At 39.6% G+C, this 15,517-nt stretch overlaps 1 protein-coding gene across 2 annotated transcripts in view; it reads left to right on the top strand.

The window, feature by feature from the left end:
* Positions 1–14,220, top strand: part of CHST11 (carbohydrate sulfotransferase 11) — a 257,191-nt gene extending 242,971 nt beyond the window's left edge. For both annotated transcript variants that reach the window (XM_073575134.1, XM_073575133.1), the window contains exon 3: positions 10,562–14,220. In XM_073575134.1, the coding sequence (XP_073431235.1) occupies positions 10,562–11,416 (855 nt within the window). In that variant the 3' untranslated portion in view covers positions 11,417–14,220. The remainder of the gene's footprint in view (positions 1–10,561) is intronic.
* Positions 14,221–15,517: the final 1,297 nt, after the last annotated feature.

Here is a 15,517-nt window from a genome sequence, read left to right as displayed (position 1 = left end):
GTTTTTTCCACTAACTATTGGAAGATAAAGTTGTCAGCAAGAGAGGATAAGGATTTGCTTGACCTGTTAGTTTTGCCTGAGAGAGATTCCCAACAAATGTCTGGATAGTTGAAATCTCACATGCCCACTATGTCTTTGATAGGTGTCTGTCTACATTTAAATTAAAATATTGATATGAACCATAAAACTTTTAATTCTTCAGTGGAATTTACTCTGTTAACGATCCGTCATTTTACAGGATCTAGATCAAGATTTAGGGGTTTTTGTTTTTGTTTATCAATAGGAGATGTGAAGTTAAAAAAAAAAATGTTTGACCACTGGGGTGCATTCACTTATCTGTGTAATGTGTCCGAGTGCTTTCAGATATCTTACTAGACAGCACTCGACTCACATAGTCTCACAGATCTATTCACACATCCATGAAAATGATAGGTCTAAGAATGAGCATGTCCTAGTCTGATCCGATGTTGAGGATTAGAATAATATTTACTCATTGGGTCTGTGTGCTGTCTGATAAATAATTGGGAAGCACACCGACATTCACAAGATATGAATGCAGCCTTACAAGCTGTAAAATTGCTACTAGATATAACCTTAAATTGGAAAGCCTGTTTTTTTAATGTAAATATTAATCACTTCCCTCTGCCCTGAAGGATTTATGGCTCAAAGAAAATTGATGGAAGTCATAGTTCTAAATTTTCTACATCGAGGAATCATTAATTGCTTCGACTGACTTGCCGGTGGAAGCCGCTTATACTTCATTGGGTGAAGTGTGGCTGATAAATCAAATGTAGCAAGCATAACATCCAAATAAATTAGAAAACATTGGCGCAAAGTCCAGATTATGCTGCTTCAATTTTTAGATTTGTATTTATAACATATTTTGTTACATTTGTTATTACTGACAATGTAAAACTTGACCAGGCAGGGAGATGTGCAAGGTTTATCGTTGTGGCTGTCTGATAAATTTTGTGCATCTTGTTTGGCATAGTGGATGATTTTAGAGATGAGAAAATTGTTTTTTTGTTAAATGGGATTTCGCACAATGTGGCCAATTTTAACTATATTCTTCTTCGCACGAATAACCCAAAATGGCTGTCGCCATTTTACACATTGCAGAAGATTACATCAGCCAGAGAAGGTTCACATGCCTTTGGGTGCATTTGGGAAAGCTTCCCCATAATGCCTTGCTGGTAATACATTACATTACCAGTTATAGCAGAGTCAATGAAGGACTATCATAGCCTATAAAATAAAGGGAAATAGGAAATATAGCAGACATTTTATAGTGAATCTGGATAGTACAAGGATGTCAAAGCTCAGCAATTGAGATGTGGAGAGAAAGCCATAAAACACTGAAGAAGACCTTATGAATGCCTGTGAATTGCGGTGAATCGAATCACTACAAATCAAAGCTGGCAAATTCTAATTTCAAATGAATTTTATTACCTCTAATGTGTTTTATTCCTCACACCACTTCTGTTTGGGTTTACTTTAGATCAATATCTTGTGCCAAAATTTTTGGAACAGTTTCACTCATTATAAGTCAATCCCCCTTTTGTGCACATTTTTTTAAAACTGTCTAGAGGTGCAATGGTCTAAAACACATAATAAAACTTGTGCAAATCCATTTCTAAATACCCCCCCACCATGTTTAGTGGTCAATGGGAATGCTTACTCTTTTGAATAGACCAAACTAATAGCAAAGTCACAAAAGAGGACTAAAATCCTCCAAAAATTAAAAAAAAAGCTGAAAAAAAGGCAACACCCCCTTACCTGCCCAGGTCTTTGAACAAATGCATTACAGAATGCAGCCAGCCCATATAGCAAGATGTTGGCAACACAGCTGCAAAATACTAAATAGAGAGCCACTCACCACCTACCCATTCATGGAGGGGGTGACTGCTTAGTGTACATTTGCACATTAGAGTCCTGTATAGGGCGCTGTTCACATAAAGGTAATGCATAGTGTCTGGTTCTCAGCCTATTAGTAATGCCCCCTACTATTCAATTAGGTGGGCTGGCCAACACACTCTCAATTTATCACAGTGTGAACACCCCAGTACACAAGACTAAACGTGCTGGGCTTGGCTGCACCCTGAAAAATATAGTGCACAAAATACATAAAATAGTGAGGTATTGTTCAATATTTTGGCCAAAATATGCAAGCTCGCAACCCATATCAAGGGTCCCCACGCTTGCCAGTCCAATCACTAAATTTAATAGCAAAGCCACAAAAGAGGACTAAAATCCTCCAATAATTAAAAAAAAGCAGAAAAAAGCAGCACTATTGACACTATATTTTGAGGAAAAGAGTGCAAAAGCCATGGGAATGTATCTGCTAACCAATGAAATAAAGACTAGAACACAATACAGAATTTGGCAGTAAAAGGCCTCAGTGTTTATTTTGCATTACCAAAGAATATTATTAATTACTTCATAAATGTTCAATAAAATTCAATACCAATAAATAAAATATTGAAATTTATAAAAACCAAAATGACCACACAGCATTAGCTGGGTGACCACCTACAGATAAACAACGCGACAAATACACATATTAATAAGAATTAAAAGGGGGTGGGACAATGCGCCTCTTCTTGATCCTGAGGTAAACTGTTATGAATGGGTCACCGAGGAGGATGGTAGGAACAGGCTAAGCCACCAGAAAACCAGAGAGGTTGGTAACTAAGCGGATTGCAGACCCCTGATCCTATCAACACAACTAGCAGTAGCTGTGGAGCATTCCTACGATGCCCTAGATGCTTCGTCACAGCCAGAGAACTAACCAAGCCTAAAGCCAGAAAGGTGAAATCTAAACTGCCCTGGAGCAGATCCCCAAAGGAACAGACAGCCCCCAAACATATATTGTCAGTGAGACAAGATGAGACAAAAACACAGGCAGAAAACAGACTGAGCAAACAGTGGGGCCCAAGCTGTCTAGACAGGACAGGACAGAAAAGATACTGTCTGCAATCACGCACAAAACCCTTAAAAAAAATCCAACACTTCTGATATACAAAAAACCTGAGGCCATACGACCTCACCCCCACTAAATCAGCACTCTGGTATAAACTGGAAACAAAGCAAAAGATACTAACATAGCAGGGGACTGAACAAACTGACACAAGCTGTAACATATGGAGCAGGGCCCAGCGCTGCCCCCAGCAGGGAGTACGCTGAACCCTAGCAACAAAGCAGAGAGCAAAAAAAAGGCACAACCAGATTAGATGCAAAGGATTAGCAAAAGAATCACTTAACTGAAGCATGCAGATCAGGCAGGGGACAAAAGAACTCCAAATGCACAAGGAGGAAATCACCAGCAACCGCCAAGAGCAGCCAGCTCAATTATATGCTCCCAGCCAGTAATCCCAGGTTCCCAATTATCGTCATCAGGTGGGGAACTTCCATCAACCTGGCCAGCTCCACTACTCTCAGCAACCACCAGAGGGAGCTTTGGCTCAGAAATCCGAGCAAGGGAATTCACAACAGTAAACTTGCCGGTTAGCCAGAGTGCGAGGGGCTAAATACCTGAACTGAGCCTGCTAAATTTAGCACAAATTTAAATTTAGGCAATGAGAATCTTGTTGACATGCAGATTTTCATACACTTGACCCTGTGAGAAACCTAACAAACTCATAATAAGACCTTATAACCCCTTAAAGGGACAGGAAGAAGTGAGGGAGGGGGAAGAGCGAGCTGAAAGCTTCACAGAACAGAGTGACAGAAGTTGGGGGAGGGCAACACGATCTCATGGGCCCCTAACACTATTTGTCACAGGGGCTTATTATTCCACCAAGACAAGGTGCACCCAATCAGGATCGTCCCTAAGTCTTGTAGTTGACCTATGTGCTTGACAGCCTCAAAATATACAGGGGCAGAGCGGACTCCAGACCTGTTTCACCACCTGCCCTTGGAAAGTTATATTGACAAAATGCACAGCCCAAAAAGCAGTGGTCCCCTGTATGTACAAAGTACAAAATACTAAACCAAAGTGTGTTCAGCCCTTGTCTTTGGCTTTGCTTTAGTTTTTTGAACTTTATATATATATATATATATATATATATATATAGGGACATGGTTCCTACTTTTTGGGCTGTGCATTTTGTATATATAACTTTCCACGAGCAGGTGTTTAAACAGTCAGGTCTGGGTCTTACTCTACCCCCATCTATTTTCAGATGTGCTGGCAGGTAGCGAGTTGAACTACAAGATTTAGGGACCATACTTATTGGGGTACACTTTGTCGCAGTATGGTGGTTTTTACAATCTTTTGATCAAAATGGAGTTAACTAAGTCCCCTATGTTATTAACACGTGCTGTTACTATTTATTAAAAGAATCTGCTTACTGCAGGTTACTTACTCATTTTGTTTTCATCCTAGTATATATAGTAGTATTGACACCATGCCCTGTTGTCTCAGGGGCTCCGTACATTTCATAATGTAATGAATGTATTAATCAAAAATATACCAATGTTATAAAGAATATGATGCAATCTTTCCACACAATTGTAAGCCATGTCCCCACAACATCTAAGTTTAAATCACTTTCGTCTTAGTAGACCTTCCTCCATCTATTCCATGTCTCTGGTTGGCACATTTTCACGGCAGCTCTGGCTGACTTTCAGATATAGCAGCACAGATTACTTGAGCTAGATTTGACCTCTCTGAATCTCGGTGACAATATTTGCAGGATAGACAGCTTTACTTGTGTATGCCATTTTTCTTTATGACATACCCCTTAATTAAAATTTTGATTTATGCCTCTGCTTAAAGAATGAACCAACATGTAAGTCATAATCACACTAATGTCCCTTTTTTTTATTTTTTATTATTTTTTTCAAACCTTGAAAAATATACCGTAGGCTCAACGTCTTCTAGTATTATTGATTCCTACATATGCCATCAATTGCATTAATGTGAATTACAGTCCTAAAATGATATTTATATGAGGGTGTGTGTATATAGTAATTTAAAATGTATTAAAATAATCAAACTTTATTATATTTTTATTTTATTTTAAATAAAGCAATAAAAATGGTTGCAAACATTTACATATTCTTTTCAAACAGAATCTAATTCTGGTAGTAATAGTGTTCATGATATGGATCAGAGAACTGAGTAATTTTACAGCTTCCAATATGTATCATGTTGGTATATGAAGTGGTACTACTTGATTCGGAAGGTAGAGAGTTTTTCTCTCAAATTGCTCCTTAGGTATTAGAGCCCTGAATAAACGTTCCTCACTCCACATCCCCAGCTATAGAAGACGACAAGGCCCTTCTAACCCCGACCTTCATAATTAGAGACAGATTGCTTGCTATTTTTGGAATCCACGCCACAGGTATTTTATTACCTTTTTTAATCACGTCTCCCTCTCAAAACCACATGAATTTTTAATAACTCCGTTACTGAGGAAAGGTAGGGTTAAGCAAATGTCTAATGACCCCATGCATATGTTCTGAAGAAATCCGGTGGTGCAGAAATAATTGAAATGTGTTTGGGCCTTTTAGGTGTATGTGTCCATTTTTCTTGTCAGAAAAGTTGACAAGTTTACAGAAATTACTTGGCCCTGCTGTGTCCAACCAGCTAGAAGAAAAGGCCCTGAGGCCTATTATAGAGATTTACCTGTGGGTAGCAAATTTGGCACCTGATAGCACAGTAAGCTGGAGGTTGATGGCTGTCAATTAGATTGCAGGAGAAGTTCCAAAAAGCTCAACCTCCTATAGTGACAAGGGATTTAACACTGTGACCCCATCGCCTTACAGACGTGTACTGCCTGAAGCCAGCTCACCACCCTGATCATTTTTCTTTTCTCATTTTCCAACCGTTACAGCACATATATTAGGTTAGGAAATCTCCAGTTCTGACTTTTTTCACAGATATTTCCATACACTTTTTTTTAATCAGTTTTACTTTAATCAGATACTGTCTTGTTGTTCTTCATAAGGATCTGTTGTAATCTCTTGTAGGAGCTAATACAGTCCATAAATGGCATTGATATGGAAGCATACTGACAGCAATAAAATGGGGAAGATGATTCTCCTTAGAGTACTGAATTCCAGTCTAAAATTCACATTGAAGGCCTAGAAATGCCAACAGGAGTCTGTGACATTAGTGTCCTAATTTGAACACTTAGGTATCCGGTGCTGAAGTTTGAACACAAACTTCTCCCAAAAGTCAGTTTTAGTGTTCAGAGGGCGACCGACAATTTTAGAGCCCCAAAGTTTGGATCTATATTGACTTCCATGGGGTTTGGGTTGTGGTTAAAGTTCAGGTAGAGTTCTGGTACCAGAATCAAACTTTGGAATGAAGTTTGGTCGAACCCGAACTTCCATGGGTCCGCCCATCCCTACTGACCACAGATCGTCTGTGGATGTAGGATTCAACAAATCATCACTTCCAGGACTCCTTCTTCTTCTTTACACTGAAGATAGTTTTTAATGACAATGACTGTTTCTTTTGGGTTGTTATCCTACTGCAGAATAAATGTGAAGCTAATCAGACGCTTCCCTAATGTTATTGCGAAAAGGTATTGCTAAGATAGTTTAGCGGAGCACTTTTACAACTTTTAAAACTAAACAAATCACAAACCAGATCATCTTTCACCTATGCCCAAACTGCTACTGTGTTTGCCTCACTTTACCCAGGACAAGCATGCATGCAGCTGAGAAAACAAGGATTTAGGTAGGTGTATACTAGTGTATTTTTGGTCCAAGAGCGATCCGAGAAAACATTGGATCGCACTCGGACCAATATTATGTAATTGGGCCGTGTACGTCATATTTTTTCCTCGGACCAAGCTGGTCAGAGGAAAAAATCTTTGCATGTCAAAGTTTGATCCAATATTCAGTGAGTCTGTGGAAACACTCTGATGACATCTGTGTGCACTACGATTTGTATGAACTCACAGAATGGAGAAGATAGAGTAAAAAATTTTTTTCATCTTCTCCTAATCCAAGATAATCAGATTACACTATGCTCACACTCTGATCAGAGTTTAATCAAAGTGTGATTTGCATAATTGACCTGATTCTCTCGGATGAGCGAATTCATTGCTGTCTGCACGAGTGTAAATTCTCTCATCTGAGAAAATCTGATCGATTATTCAAATCACACTCTGATCAAACTATGATCAGACTGTGAGCATAGTGTGATCTGATTCTCGTGGATAAGGAGACGATGGATATATAACATTTCACCTTCTCCATTCTGTCAGAAATGGAAATCAAACTGCACTCATATGTCTTCTGAGACTTCCATGGCTGAGTGCAATCGAAATGTCGGATCAGACTCGGGCCTGCTGCAATTTTTTTTCTTCCCAGACCTGTCTCTGTACAAGGAAAAAAAATCAGACATGTGCACGGACAGCTCCAAAGCATAAAATTTGTCCGGTGTGATCCGATGTTTTGTTGGATCACACTTGGACCAATACAGTCGTCTACATGAGCCCTTTTTGGGATAATTATGTACATAAACCTGCTTATAACAGAAGATTACTAGATTACTAAATTGCAGCTGCAATTTACAGTTAACAATCCTGAACCAATTTCATACTAATTTGAGTTTATTTATCACACTTCCACCAGTCTTGTCTTAGCTGGATCTCCAACTTGTGTGTAAAGTTGAAAGCTGCTGCTGAACTCCACCCGTCTACCGTATTGTGTGTTTCAGCAGGGGAGAGAAGTAAATTGGCAGTGTTGTGGGAAATTGTTTCCACTCAGTACAGTATTTAATGGCATAAAATGTCAGCTACAGATTTGCGACAGAAATGTTTGTATCTTAAGATGTAAGTGCTTCCTCTTCTTTGTGTTTCCTAGTAATATGCCCTTTGTGTCAAGAGTCCCTTACCGTGCACTTCCCAGTGTCTTGTTCTTACATATTATATGGATTCTGCTTAACAAAGCTCCAGTAAAAGGCACTTCTTGAAATTTACTTGGTAGTGTAATCAGCCTTAATAAATGGATAGTCAGTAGGTAAAAAATAAGTCATTTTCACCTTAAAGCACCACTCCAGTGGGTTTTTTTCATTTTAGCACTGGAGTGATGGCACTAATGTAAGTTTTCTGCCGCTATTATTATACCAGCTGCCATCTTCTGCTCCCAGCGCCGCTCCGATCCCTAACCACCATCTTGTGATCACAACTTGTGACTGTACCAGCTGCCATCTTCTGCTCCCGGCGCCGCTCCAGTCCCTAACCACCATCTTGTGATCACAACTTGTGACTGTACCAACTGCCAGCTTATGCTCCCGGCGCCTCTCCGGTCCCTAACCACCATCTTGTGATCACAACTTGTGACTGTACCAGCTGCCATCTTCTGCTCCCGGCGCCACTCCGGTCCCTAACCACCATCTTGGAGGTAACGGTCACAAGATCTCAATGTAAGTCTATCAGAGCTTCATTCTGGCTCTCATAACCTTACATTGAGAAGTGACTTGTGCCTTACCCAGCAAACACTGGAGCGATCCGGCAGGTCACAAACTGCAGAGGACGACTGGAGTGCTGCTGAGAACAAATGAAGACAGCAGTTGGTAACTATAATACTAGGGGCAGGAACACCACTCCGTTGCTGCAATAAAATAAAACCTCTGAGGTGGTGCTTTAAATTTTATCACCACAATGTCATAGTATATTAAAATGCAAATTGTCTCTTCAGAGAGGAAGAGGATGAGAACTCTAGTGCCCCCTATAGGAAGTAGCCATCCTATGTCACTATCGACTCTAACTGGCCTTGTCACATGACTTAGGAGAAAAGCCAAAACCAACCATTGCTAGTCACATACATAGTTACTTATGGTGAAAAACACATGTCCATCAAGTTTTATCTTATCTGATTTTAGTTATGTGTCACTCACTTCTATTTGAGATATACCGTTCAATGCCATCAGTCATTAGTGTGAGGGAGTGTCTCAGAGTTTTGATCCGCACTGTACATCGACTTCACTCTGAGAAGCACAGGGGCCATGTTGGGGAAAAATGAGTAGACCCTATAATGGCGTAGCAAAGCAAAAGGAGATAGGCATCATATCAATATGTTTTAGCAAGGTTTTCACAAGGGGAGTCCTTAATTCTGGATTATGGGTTGGATGCATTAAATTTATCCTGTAGCCGTAAGGTGGCCAAAAGGAGATTACCACAGACTATAGGCCCGCTATTGTCCCAGGGGATCAAAATGTATTCAGTATTCAGTGAGTGGCTTATCATTTACATGTGCTCTGGCAAGATAACCTGTCATCTAGTGAGCAGGAGCGCAGCCCTGCAACCAAGGCGCATAACTCAAGAATCGCCGGCTGCCTGCGTGCCTTTCTGCTTCTGGCCGCTAATGATCTAGATGCTCCTGCTTTGTAAATGTGTAATATATGTGAACTATAACTGAGAAATAGATAAGGAATTGGCCTGCACACACAGCAATTCATTACTGGAAAAATGTTTCAGAGGAAAAAAAAATTAGATCAGTGATGATCACAGAGGAGGCAGAGATGGCGGGGGCCGCACAGAATGGCATCATGGGCCACAGGTTGTAAAATTCCTTGCTTAGTAAATATTTTGATCAAGAGTATCTCTTCATTCCACTAGGTCTCCAGTCTTAAGGTTTCACTGAGGACTTGTCTGTCATATTAACAATGAAACACACTCAGCATAAGGATTTGTACTATGCGTACTGTACAATAAACTGTGTATTCTAGTATGGAAATATATATATATCCTGCTCCTCCTACACACGCTTCCATCTATTGTTTCAGTGGTTAATCTTTGTTAAAGAGACATTCCTATAAATATTTTTTTCATTAAACCTGTGTATGTGTGCATGTGATGTAAAGTTTATATGTTAATATATTCGCCTGGATCCAGCGGGGTTCTGCTCCACTCCTCGGTGACGTCACTGCTCTGCAGAAACTCCGGGTCACGCTGGCTTTAACAGTATAAACTTAAAAGAGCATCAGAACTTTAGGCTTCCATTGTAAAAGAGGCTTATGCATACATCATAGTGAGACCGACTGCTAGTTGGTATTCCATTGACGTCACTGAGGAGAGCAGCAGGACGGTGCTGGTCCTGGAGAAAGAGGCGGTAGGGGAGTAGGTTAATACACTCAGACTACATTATATGCACAGATTTACCAATGGGGTGGTACTTACACCATTCTCTGGGGCCATGTCATTAGGTTGCTCTACTAAAGTACCCTGTGAGCAATGCCTCCTTGGTAAAGATCTTAAAACTAACATGAAAGGGCAATTTATGTCTGGAACCATAGGTCGGATTAAAAAAAAATGAAATATGGAACACTCAGGAGCAGCAGAAATAAAATGTGTAAAATCTGTCCACTTTTGCCTAGGTTTTAATATACAGTGCTCTGCTGCAACTAGTATGGGACCTAGTACGGCGGAATAAGACACAGGAATTTTCTCTTTGGTGCTCTAGTGTTATGTACCGCTCTATAAGTTCCTGCCGTAGACATAGGTGTTACACTTCAAATATTTCTGTAGTAATTCAACGTTCCAGTGACCCCGTACTACTTTGTGAAGTATAACCTAGACTGTATTTTTCTGTTCCTCTACAGGTGGATGTTTCCAGTAATGTCCTTTTGCACCAGATGAGACGGGATCAGGTTACAGACATTTGTCGGGCAAATAATGTATCAAGCAAGAAACGTCGAATGTTGACTCCCAATGACTTGAAACATTTAGTGGTAGACGAATACCATGAAATGATCTATTGTTATGTCCCGAAAGTGGCGTGTACTAATTGGAAGAGAGTGATGATGGTCCTTACAGGAAGAGGTAAATATAGCGACCCAATGGAAATTCCAGCCAATGTAGCCCATGTTTCATCCAATCTGAAGACCCTCAACCAATACAGCATTCCAGAGATTAACCATCGCTTGAAAAATTTTATGAAGTTCCTGTTTGTCCGGGAACCATTTGAGAGGCTGGTTTCGGCCTACAGAAACAAATTTACCCAAAAATACAACACCTCGTTCCACAAGCGCTATGGAACCAAAATTGTAAGACGTCAACGTAAAAATGCCACCCAGGAAGCCCTGCGTAATGGCAACGATGTAAAGTTTGAGGAGTTCGTCTCGTACCTTATTGACCCACACACCCAAAGAGAAGAGCCATTCAATGAACACTGGCAAACCGTTTTTTCTCTATGCCACCCCTGTCATATTCATTATGATCTCATAGGAAAATATGAAACCTTAGAGGAGGACTCCAATTATGTATTACAGTTGGCAGGGGTGGGCAACTACTTAAAATTCCCCACCTTTCCGAAGTCAACCAGAACTACTGATGAAATGACAGCCGAATTTTTCCAAAACATCAGCTCAGAGCACCAAACGCAGCTATATGAAGTATACAAACTTGATTACTTAATGTTCAACTACTCCACTCCTGCCTACCTGAAACTAGAATGAGAGGATGTCTGTTTGTCACTGCGTGCGTTGAGGGACATTTTGTAAATTATCGGAAGGCAGAAGTGGGGTTGGGGAGGCCCGGGGTATCTCATTTGTACTGCGAGCAGTACCAGCATAATAACTCAATTTCTTCATAAGGAAAGACAACTCGCTGTTTAGGGTAAACGGAATCTAAGCTAGCTGAAGACACGCAAGATCCTATGCTGTTCTCAATATCCATGGCGCCTTCATTCTGTATGTAAATTGTCGATAAATTATTTATAGTTATTTAAACAATGTCTCTTGGTCTAAGTCTACTGTGTGTCTTTATATATAGATATTTTTTATTCTTTATAGAATATCTATATGTAGAGATATTTGTGTGTATATACATATATATGTATATATGTACATATTCTAAGAGCAAAATATTAAGTAACTAACATTTATTGTTGAAACACTTGCTCCCCTGTTAGTAAATAAATGAATTAAAAGTGTCACCTGAATGATGTGACCTTTTTTAAAAGCCGAAACCCATCGATGTAAGGTTTTTTCTACTCAAGAATATATATAGATGTCTTTTATTTTAATAAAAGAGCGGTATTGCATTAGATCAGACATACTGTGAAGAATACTACAAAATGTCATTTCAGTGTTGTGTATAGGCACCTTCTTGTTAATCTGCGTCAGACCCCAGCGCCTCTGCTTATTTGGAAGATGTGGTACGTAGCTCTGGAGAAGGCTGGACTCGGAATAAACAGTGTTTCCACCATGCTGTATAGTACTGTAACCTCATCCACTCAAAGTGAGCACATTAGTTGTCCGTTCAGACATATACTTTGGCTTTTGGTTCTATCTGGTCAGATATTATGCAAAATGTTTTCAATGTAATTTTTTTTCCAGGTACTGCATACAACTATGTAGCTTTATTCATTGCGCAGTAATGTATCCTCACAGTAGAATATATTGTCATTCATCAGGAACACTTTAGGCCGAACCCCTGTAGGAAAAAGGGATTATAACCGAGGAACCTGGGTATCTGGAGTGTGGAGTTTATGAAAGGAATACAGTTGTGCGCCATATTACATGCCTTCATTTGACTGGAAAAATCATCCCTTTTTTAACCTCTACTTGAGCTGTAGATTTTTCCTCAGTTCCCTATTTTTTTTTTCCTGGAAATTTAGGAATATTTTTGCTTTGTGGTTGTTAATAATTGCATCCCTTATTTTAGTAGAATGTTTTAAGGAGTATAAATAGTGGTAGATTTTCCATTGAATAAATTGTCTTTGTGTTTGGAGAGGAGTATATTAATACATGAGTTTGCTTTCTACTGGTATTTTGTATGCTTTTGTTATAGAGACCTGGACTTTGTCAGTTTGTGAGCAAATGAGGAATTTGGCAGGCTGGTGACTTTACCAATAGTATGTAGTCTATGTGACTATGGAAAGTGGAACCGGCATTAGAAATGGTCGTTTCCCACCATAGAAAATATTTTTGACTATTCGGTTATTTATTTGTACAATGTAAGGCTACAATAAACCTTTATGGTTTTATATTTTACTTTAGTTATTAGCTCACCATATAATCTGTCTAAATTCCAACTCCAATCTAATACAGTTCATTTTCATGTATATTGCACTGGTTGCACGCTGGTGATAGTATTGACCCAGAATATTCAACTTATTCTACAGTGGGTATAATAAAGGCACAGCACTAGCTCAATGGAGTGAGCCTTAAAAAGCTCATCATGTCTTTTTTTTTTGCTGTAGAGCACTATAATCTATGGCAGTCCATACAAAGAGACAGCCTGCATTCTGTCCCTTTAGGCTTTGCCTTCTGTCCTTTTAGGCTTTGTGTTTTCTCCCTTCAGGCTTTGCATTCTGATCCTTTAGGCTTTGCCTTTCTCTCTCTTTAGGCTTTGCCTTCTGTTCCTACAGTCTTTGCCTTCTGTCCCTTTAGGCTTTGCATTCAGTCCCTTCAGGCTTTGCATTCTGTCTCTTTAGGCTTTGCATTCTGTCTCTTTAGGCTTTGCCTTCTGTCCCTTCAAGCTTTGTGTTTTGTCCCTTCAATCTTTTTTGTGTTCTGGCCCTTCAGGCTTTACATTCTCTCCCTTCAGGCTTTGCCTTTTGTCCCTTCAGGCTTTGCATTCTAGCCCTTCAGGCTTTGCATTCTGGCCCTTCAGGCTTTGCGTTCTGTCACTTCAGGCGTTACCTTCTGTCCCCTCATTCTTTGCCCGCTGTCCTTCAGGATTTGCCTTTTGTCCCTTTCAGGCTTTGCCTTCTGTCCCTTTCAGGCTTTGCCTTCTGTCTCTTTAGGCTTTGCCTTCTGTCTCTTCAGGCTTTGCGTTCTGTCCATTTAGGCTTTGTCTTCTGACCCTTAAGGCATTGCCTTCTGGCCTTTCAGGCTTTGCGTTCTGACCCTTTAGGCTTTGCGTTCTGTCCCTTCAGGCTTTGCATTTTGTCATCCTGCTGGTCAGTAAATGCTTATTTCTTTTGCTTATTGATATCCCTTGTGTGTTTCCATGTTTATAGGTCTTTACCAAAACCATTGTTGTGATATAGCTGATAATAATACATTGAATTTGTTGTGTGTTCCCTCTCCGGGAAGGATGTACTATTGTCTTTTTGTACATAATGTTCTTTAAAGTTTGTCCCTGCTTCAGGTCTGTGCATCACTTTGCAGAGCGATGTTTTGTATGCACCTCAAGCTGTAAATGGTTAAAAAATAAAACTGTAATTTACTGGAATGGCCAAAAGATAATTTATTAATGATGTATTAAATTGTACAAATTATTGATGAAAATAAATTCAATACTTATGCAGTGAGCTGCAACTGTTGTCATTAATAGCACAAAAAGGTGGACGGCCTTAATGAGGACAAATTGGAGATTACATTCTTCTGTGGTCTATCATATGAGCAAGAGACCATATTAATAAGCTGGTAAGTACAACAAATAGATGAAGCCTCTGTTATAAGGCTGTATTATGGGGAAAGGAGCAGAAAAAGATAAAGAATAATGTACTTTTCTTACAAATTTGAGTTTCTATCAGTTCAAGGGGGGACTGGTTTTCATTGAACCGATCGAAGACAGTGCTCATCAGGAAGTTTTGTATAAAAGTCCTTTATTTCTCTATATAGCAATGACAACAGCAACTTTTTGATAAGACCATACAGGATGCAATGTTGCTGTTGTCATTACTACATGGAGGAATAGAGTACTTTTCTACAAAACTTCCTGATGAGCACTGTCTTCGATTGGTTTTGTGGATTTTACATCTCTCAGGTTCATTTTGACTGTCTCACTCTATTATGCCTAATGTGTGTGGCAGACATGCTTACTTGGAGTAGTTCTAAATGAAGAGACCCAACTATGGAGACTTATTTTCAAGGCTATCCTCTATGGGAAACAATATGCAATGTAACTCATATTAGCCGAACTATCGGTAGACAGTCCTGTTTTAGGGTTTTTTGGCCCCACATCATTACAGAACAGGGAACTAGTTGGCTAAATGAAATAAGTCTCCATACATAGTTGGGTCTCTTCAATGAATACTGATATTTCCCATGAGCTGAATCCAATCATCTCATTCAGCCAAGCAATATCCTCCTCTGTACTGATGAGGAGGAAAAAACCTTGAAACGTACTGTTTTCTGGTTTGGCTTATATGAGTAACTTTTTATATGTTTCCTATGAAGCATTGCAGTAAAATAGGTATCCATACATAATTTGGTCACTTCTATGACAGCCAATAAAGCCCCTTCGTTATTTGTATCTACTGAGCATCCCATTCAGCCAGTCTTGCACTGTACTGATGAGGGGCAAAAAAGCCATGTTGGTGCTGTCTACAGATACGTCTCTTGTTTGACTGGTATGAGTTACTTTGCATGTTTCCAACATTAAAATTTAGAAGCAAGACAGAGTGGAACTTAAAAAACAGTCATATAAGAAATAGTTGGCTCATAGCTGGTGAGATACCATCAGAAAAAAAAGTAATCACATTCACAAGGCAGAGCTGAGTATGGGGTGCTTGTATAATATGGACACCAAAAGAGATCTTTCAAATGAATATTACTAAAGCTATTCCAAATAGAGATATATTGTATAGAAGACCATTGTCTGAC

The sequence above is a fragment of the Dendrobates tinctorius genome, unplaced genomic scaffold, assembly GCF_039654945.1.
Source record: "Dendrobates tinctorius isolate UK_male_01 unplaced genomic scaffold, ASM3965494v1 ptg000043l, whole genome shotgun sequence".
In the NCBI taxonomy this organism is placed as follows: Eukaryota; Metazoa; Chordata; class Amphibia; order Anura; family Dendrobatidae; genus Dendrobates; species Dendrobates tinctorius.
Note: the sequence above shows the minus strand (reverse complement) of the source record. Positions and strands in the feature narration are given on the sequence as shown.